The sequence below is a fragment of the Austrofundulus limnaeus genome, unplaced genomic scaffold (genome assembly GCF_001266775.1).
Source record: "Austrofundulus limnaeus strain Quisiro unplaced genomic scaffold, Austrofundulus_limnaeus-1.0 Scaffold755, whole genome shotgun sequence".
Taxonomy (NCBI): Eukaryota; Metazoa; Chordata; class Actinopteri; order Cyprinodontiformes; family Rivulidae; genus Austrofundulus; species Austrofundulus limnaeus.
In genome coordinates this window covers 22,001-30,060 of record NW_013953157.1, presented here as the reverse complement: position 1 = coordinate 30,060, position 8,060 = coordinate 22,001, and the positions used below count along the sequence as shown (strand labels likewise).

General features: G+C 38.7%; 1 protein-coding gene across 1 annotated transcript in view; it reads right to left on the bottom strand.

Moving 5' to 3' along the window:
* Positions 1 to 8,060, bottom strand: part of arhgef28a (Rho guanine nucleotide exchange factor (GEF) 28a) — a gene marked incomplete at its 5' end in the record, with an annotated part of 138,846 nt that overhangs the window by 118,992 nt on the left and 11,794 nt on the right. The window contains 2 exon segments of the mRNA XM_014028387.1: positions 654 to 1,028; positions 1,125 to 1,269. Of these exon segments, the coding sequence (XP_013883841.1) occupies positions 654 to 1,028; positions 1,125 to 1,269 (520 nt within the window).

Here is an 8,060-nt window from a genome sequence, read left to right as displayed (position 1 = left end):
GTAATAAAATCATTTAACAATGTTTAAATAATGAATACAAATATCTACTATGTATAAAATATGGTAGAGAAAATATTTCCTGTTTGTTTCACTGACTTCAAACGATATTTATCAAAAAACAGATGTGTAAGATTTACTTAACCAAGTTAAGTTTTAAGTTTTTTTAGAGTAAAATCATGATCAAAGAAATGCTTTTATTCTGAAAGAGGTAAACAGGAAGTATCACAAGTTAGACAGGGCTATAACTCTGGTTTGGATTGGCAATTTATCTCAGATTATCCCACCCACGTTCAAATTAAACCAATAGAAAGCGAACATTGTCATTCCCATCAATCTTCAACTGGAAGAAGATGAGGGTGTGTGAAGACAGTCATCTTAACCTTAGCGTTCCACAGTTTTGTTTTGTTTTTTAAATCTGTCTAGCACTTTAGCATTAATGGAGCTAAGATTCTTGTTTAGTGGATTAGCAGTTCAAGAACCTTATTGTTTGGTGTGCCTATCACTGTGATGGGCACAAACTGAGTTTAAGGCTAAACATTGTTTCTTCTTATTGGCAGGAATGAATCCACCCTCATAAAAAGACCCAGTGACAGGCAGGCAGCTGCTGAAGTCTGTACAGTCTTAGCCTTTTGACTTCAGCTCGTGACTCCTACCTTTTTCATTCCTTTCTCCAGGCTGACAGTCTGTGTTTTTCCACTGCAGAGGATAATCCATGCTTGACAGGGCCAGTGTGATCTTCTCATCCAGCAGCTTCAGGTCATCGCTTGAACTTGGTCCGATCTGGTCTCTGTAGTGCAACAGTCCACCACAGAGCTGCCCACCAGCTGCCTGCGATAACACAGGAAACCTCTGCAGGACCTCTTCGTAGCTATGAGGGCCAAACTGGTCTCTGTTTGCACTCAGGTACTCTGCAGCTTCCTGGGGAACATCTCTGAGGTATTCGAGGTATGCTTTACCCTCACATGGATTAACTTGATCATTTGTGTAAAAATAGGCTGTGACAGAAACGACTTCTACGCAGTCATGGCCTGTGGCAGACAGAGGACAAACCATTAAAACGTTCTGGAAGTTAGTCAGAAAAAGGCAGGAAAACAAAGAATGTTTGTCCCCTAGGATGAACTTACCTGGAACAGTAAAGTAAAGGGTTTGCTCATCATTGCCTCGTTTTGCTTCTGTCACATGTGTAAGCTTGGAGCCTTGGGCAACAATGTAAAACTGGGCATCATGAGGAGCTCTTTCTTGTATCCTTACACAACTCTCAACTTGTCCCTGAGAGAGAAACAATAAAACGGATCCACTTTAATAAACTTCAAAACAAACTCAGAGTGCATGGGTCATGTTGCTAAGATTTCCTTTATTACTCAGTGCCGTTTCAGAGGTTTTCTTTAGAGGGAGAAAAGATGACTCATTTCTGGTCAAACTGTGGGGAAAACAAAATCAAAATTCACTGCATTTGCTCTTTTGAATAACAGTGAAAAAATGGAGCCAAGGGGAAAGAAGGTGAAAAAACAGAAATAGTTTTCTCATGTTTATGGGAGTGAGCTGCAATGTGCTGAGGAACTCTTTACAAGCCATCATCACAACCACTGACCTTCTTAATTTAACCTCAAACACCCCTTTTCTCTGCTCTTTAGAAGGTTTGCTCATGAAGTCAAATTAGGTGAGTTGGAGCAGAGAAATCTCTAAGGGTGCACTCACATCAGAAAAGTCCTTTGGTCCACTTGTTCGGTCCGGAACAAAAGCTGGTGCGGTTTGCATTTGCTTTGTGCATTTTTATTTTTATTTTTTTATTTTTTTTGCAAGTTGAGTATAATTTAAAAAACCGTGGGTGTGACGATCATGCTCCCATTGGGCAGAAATGGTGGGTGTGAGACAAAACATAGACCCGGAAAGAAAAATGGTGCTGTTCATACAATTGCAATTTGATTTAGAATTTCATGAGCAGCTTATTCAACATTGGTTTCACAATGATATACTTCTAACATTGGGATGGAGTTGGCAAATGCGTGCCGCAACCCAAAGACAAAATGCTGCACATTCCCTGACCCACAACAGCTCATTATTTGTAGCGTAGTGGTAACATTAGCAACACTGAACGGCTAATTGTTGCCATGTTATTTGGCAACAGTGGCTTGTAAAGTCCTAAAAGGCTCATGTTTTCTGTAGTTGGTTTGGTTCAAGGCTGGTCTGAAATCACACCAGAACCAAGACCACCTCAAAGCTTGGTCTTGGTTCGGTTGCTTGGTCCGCACCAGGGTTCTCATGAGTGTACGAACTCTGGTCCTTTTAAAGCGGACCAAAAGGTGTGAATACCCTCCAGGATCAGGACTGGACACCCCTGCCCTAAAAGTTTTTCAGTTTCAGTTGAGCTGAATTAGCTTTGGTGGCATCTTGAACTGAGTTGAGGTAGGTTCATTTTTGAAAGTTCATCAGTGGTTCATGAAATTTGTAGTCAGCGTCTTGAAACTTCTCTACAAAATGACCATCAGGGCAACAACACAGAAAAACAAGTTCTTCTTCTTAAAGACAATCCAATGGTTTTAACATTCACACCATCATGTATCTGTCATCACATAACTGAAGTTCCACCCTTACTCAATGGCCCTGTCATCCTTTTTCTCATGTTCCTATTTGATTTTCGTCTTTTAATTAATGGGAAGTTATCTCCTTTAGTCAAAAGCATTCATCATTATTGCCTGCCTCTAATGTGTTGAAAACAGATTAAAATACAGATTGTGCAAAATCTTTGGTTAAAACTTTGGCATTAATTTTCATAGGCTACATTCACACAGCAGGTCTTAATGCTCAATTCTGATATTTTGAAAAATCCAATCTTTTGGCGTGAACGTTCACATTACATATTAAATGTGATCTCCATCAGACTCCAGTGTGAACTCTACAATGACCTGATGTGACCCGCATGCACAGAAAAAGACGTGACAGCTCATTCACCTGGCTGTTTACAGAGTTAGCATGGGTGCTACTTTTAGCACGCCAAATCTAAAGTTGCTGTTCAATCAGAGCTGATTAAATAATTACTTGACACGGTTGTTTAGTTCAGTGTTTATATCTGAACTTGCCTCTGATTGGGATGCTCCTGTGCAGCATTTTATTTTTTGGAAAGAATTAAGGAGCTGGAAATAAAGTATTGATTATACAATCATACTATCTACAGTCCATGCAAAACTTAAAAGTAAAAATACAAAGCAACCAGACTTCTGTTTTGGCGCTGTAAATGCATGGAGCTACAGATTTAAACAGCATGACTCAATGTCAGTTATTGATTCTTCATCCCCACCTCACTGAGTGTTCAGACTGCTGTCGCTTTGAAAAACATCAGATATGTATCCTATTTAGAACCACATACTGAAATGTTCTGGGTCTGACTTGAAAATTTTTGATTTGTTGTGTTCAGACTGTCATAAAAAAATCAGATATGGGTCGCATGGGGCAAAAAAAAATCGGATTTGGGTCTCACTTGCCTGCAGTGTGAACATAGCCATAGTTAAGTGTCTGTTGGTAAAACAGCCCTTGAAGTAATAGACACATTTTAGCAAAATTCTCAGAAATCACTGCTTGTACCTCTACAAGTTATTAACATTAGAGTCAATACAACTGAAAAAAGCCACTGATGATGAAGAAGCTAAAATACTAATATTCAGATATTCAGTACTGCTTTCTACTGAAGTGGCAAAAAAAGGAGTCAATACAACTAAAGATGGCGGCCACAACAAATGGATATTAGTCAACACAAAAATGGCTCTAACTCTAACAGTTTTACTGATACTGATCTAAAATTTGAAGTAGTAGTAGCTGACAGTCATTGATACAATCTGAGTGCTAACACAATCAGTCAGCAGATCAGAGGTGCAAAACAATCAGGAATCAGAACCGGTCAAGAAAACCACAAWTGTCAACACAATATGCAGTAAAAGGCCCCACTTCCACTATTTTGAATAATCATTATATACAGATATTGTTTTCTGCATTGTGGTTTTGGTTTCTAACAAAACACAGCTCGGGTTCAGACCCGGGGGGCATTCTTCCCTCCCTGGGGCATGAAGCCCCCAACAACATAGGATCATTGGGACTCAAACCTCTCCACCATGATAAGGCTGCAGCCCAGGGAGAAAATTTAAATGATGTTTTGAATTCTTGGAAGACCAATAAATCATGAGATGGAAATAATATTTGTTCAGCGCTCAATGAACTGGGAAAGATGATTTAATGAGTGTTTTATTGCTTCCAGTTCACTGCACAATCCTCCTAATATCTGAGACGATGACTCGCTCATTAGTTCTCCAAATGACTCTGAAGTACTGTAACAAGTTCTTTCAGTTTAGTCCAGTCTCAGTCTCAAAGGTGAATAAAGCCCTCAGATGTTGGGATAGTAAAAAAGCTGTTATTCCAGGTAATTTGGAGCCATATCTTTAAAACTCACTGGTGATTTTATTGTATCACCTCTGACTCATAACTTCTTTCTGAACACAGAAAAAGGTTAATTTATTAGAAATCTACAGCAGCCTTAAAGTAATAATGTCTCAGTGACTCCAGACAGCCCGTTAAGCCTCACCGGTTTTTGGCACAAGAGGATCGATCATATTTTAGTGAAGCTGTCATGATTGTGTATTTTTGGTTATTTGATCTGTTGTGGTTTTAGATCAGGTTTCTGTTTGTTGTGCTTTTCTGTTTCTTCTGATTCTTCTAGTTGTGGTTCAGTTTCCCTGTGTTCCCTGTGCTATTTTTCTCATTTATCCTCAGTCATCTTCCTCTGGGTTTGTTTAGTCAGCCACCCTCCTTCACCTGGTCCCAGCTGCCAATTAGGTCAGCTGTTTCCAATACCTCGTTACCTCTGCTCCATAAAACTGGTCTCCTGTTCACCACTTCAGTGGATCATTGTACTGGTTTGACCATGTGTCTTGGTCCTCCAACCATGTTTTGTACATTTGTTACCGCAATGTCGGTCTTTAGTTTTATTTTAATAAAAGTGTTTTATTTTCTTGCACACCTCGTAGTCCTTGCGGTATACTGGTTCGTTCTGAATACCATTTTTTTTTATTTCTGTTATGATATGAATTTTCTGAACACCGACATACTGGTTTAAATAGCATGAACACATTTGGAACATTTTGTCACGGCCGCCAGTGAACTGTTTCCCAGGGGACAMTTTTCCTCGAAGCACCGCTMTGCACATTAGCAAGCTCATTGGAGCAGCTAGTTGTTGGAGTTATTGGCGGCGGGTGGCGATACCCCTGCTTATATTGACTGACCTAAAAAAAACATCCCGTTTTCGCCATTGTCAATACAGTAAATACATCTTTGGTGACATTCACAGTTAGATTTAACATACGTCAATATGGAGACGCATGGAGACTTTAGCTTCTATTGTGAAAAGCCCAGGGAAGTAGTTTTGTAGTTGAGTTGACTGGTATGCAAGGTGAGTCGTCCTGTTAAGCTTTATTAAACAACATAAAACAATAAACCCGATAATAATCTTTTCTTAACCCTCCTCCTTAACRACTGGACCAAAATGCATGACTACTGTCTCCAACCACCAGTCAGAGAAGAAAAGACAGAAACAGAAACACAGACAAGAGGTACAGTAAAAGAAAAAAGTTAATAAGCAGTGTTTGATCATTTTATTATCAGCTGACCTGATGAAAAGAAAAGCACCGTGATAAACTGTGAAACCGATGTAAATGTTGAAAATACCGTGATAKTAAATTTTAGTCATACCGCCCAGCACTAGCTCCTCATATCTGCCTGCATTCTGGGTTCAAACTCTCAACCAACCATGACAAAAGCAAAGACTTCTCAGTTTTTAACTGTCAGAACATGCTGTTGGCTTGTTGAAAATATTCTCCTCAATATATTCCATTGAGTGTTCTGACTGTCCTCAGGGATCCATTCTGGTGTTACACTTTTGTACTCTTGATTTAGAAGTAACAATCCCTAATGTTAACAGTTATGCTGATGATATATCTGTTCGAATCCATACCTTTTCATGTGCTTCATCAGCTCCAACACTGTTTTCATGTGGTTCAGAGTGGTTTGTGTAATTCCACAGTAATTTTAAATGATAAAAAAAAATTTATGTTCTCCAACACAAAATAAAYGTCCACGATTCATCATCAGTTATCATTTTTAATGCGTCAGAGATTTAGTTTGGGTCTGAAAACAAATACTGATGGTCAGATTGATAATTCTTGGTCCTTCAAGTCTTACATCCAGCAGCTGATAGAAAATTAAATAAAACTTGGTTTCTTCTTCAGAAACAAGTCTTGTCTTTTTCTAAAAGCCAAGAAAAATTATCTATTTTTAAGTCATTGTTAGGTTACAGCAATATAATTTMTATGCATGCCAATTAATAATGCTTCCGTGTTTTTGATTTGGCATACCCTGGAGTTTTGAGGTTCATCACCACCTCTAAAACTCTCACTCATCATCGGATTATTGTTTTAGATGGTCTTTTATTGATTAAACCCTTGATATATATATATATATGTGACCTCTTAATGTTGGATTCAGCTTCAAACCAGATGAATCTGAAGTAAGTTGTCTCCTAGAGGGAATTAAACACATTTTAAACATGAATCATTTAAATGTAGTTTAATCGATCACCTCTGTTACTTATTACATGCAKACGTACTCAGTTTGTCATCTGACTATCTTACATTAATAATTGTTTTCATGACTGGTTATTTTTCCTACACACCTGTTCTGGGGGTGGGGGCAGGGTTGTGTGTAAGTTGTATTTTAGTGCTGTTTTGCGCTGATGCTTAACTTGAGCAGGAAATGAGATGTTCACTCTCAGGACTCTATAAGTTGGATCTTTTTATTTTGATTTATTTATTTATTTATTTATTTATTTATTTATTTATTTAGAAAGACACTATAGTATCCACTATCCCTGCAGTCTGCAGCAGCCTCAGACAATAAACTTTAATTGGACAGGACTTGGTTCCATCTGGACTGAACCTCCTGAGTCCTGACGAAGATGAAGGAGGGTGAAGGAGGCCATGAGACACCAGACTGATCTGATCTGTGTCTTTGTCTCCATTGTGTTATCGTGACACAACCTGATCCAGGAACAGTAAATTATTCAACACATTGTGGCTTTTTTACCTTGGGCTTTCCATATGGATTGTTTTAAAGTCAAACCTGACAAAATTATGAAATAAAACCAAAGCAAGCCAATAACGAGCACAATCAGATTGTGATACCAGTTTAAAGCACAATGGTTCTGAAATATGACTTAATAGCTGTTAGGTATGTTGTAAAAWGTTTGTTTTTTATCAAAACACATCCTCCTATGACACTGAAATGCTATGAACTTGAAATGTTGTGGTCCATTTGGGGAGGAGAACAACATCAGATCTGGTCTCCAGGAAACCTGTAAGGTATCGGCTGGAGGTTTTGACGGGATCTCCTGAGTGCCACTGGTATTTGACGTCAGGGGAGAGGGATCAGTGCCGCTGCAAAAACAAAAACAGCTCCAATAACAAACACRTCTCTTTGGTGAGAACCTGATGTCAGGTTCCTCTGCTGGGAAGGTGACACAAAMCACGTTCAGTCGCAACGAGAAGAGCTTCCTGTAATCCTGTTGCAAAATTTTATAAGAGACTGTATTAAGGTAGTTAAATACTTATTWAAAAAGTTAAATAAAGGACTACTAACACATATTGCATATTGTCCGCTGTTTTTCATTTAAAAGAGGAATACCTGTTTTAGCTGTTTTGTTTAAACTTTGATAAGAATGTACCTTTACAATGGACAAGTCTGCGAGAGCTCATTTTAGTCTTCAGAGTATGTGTTGTGAATCAGTGCTGGCTCTAGCCATTTTGGTGCCCTAGGCGAGTTGAAGCGCACCCACCCCTATTTGAACCCCTAAAAACAAGTTTGACAGTGTCAGGTACTATGGTAAACTTAGATTTATTTGCTCCGCCCCTGCGTGCGAGTTGTATGGATTTTTTCCAAAATTTATGAGGTTTTTTTTATACAGGTAAACGTCCGAAGAGGTTGACATGTATGGGACAACAAAATACAGACTTGTTATTGAG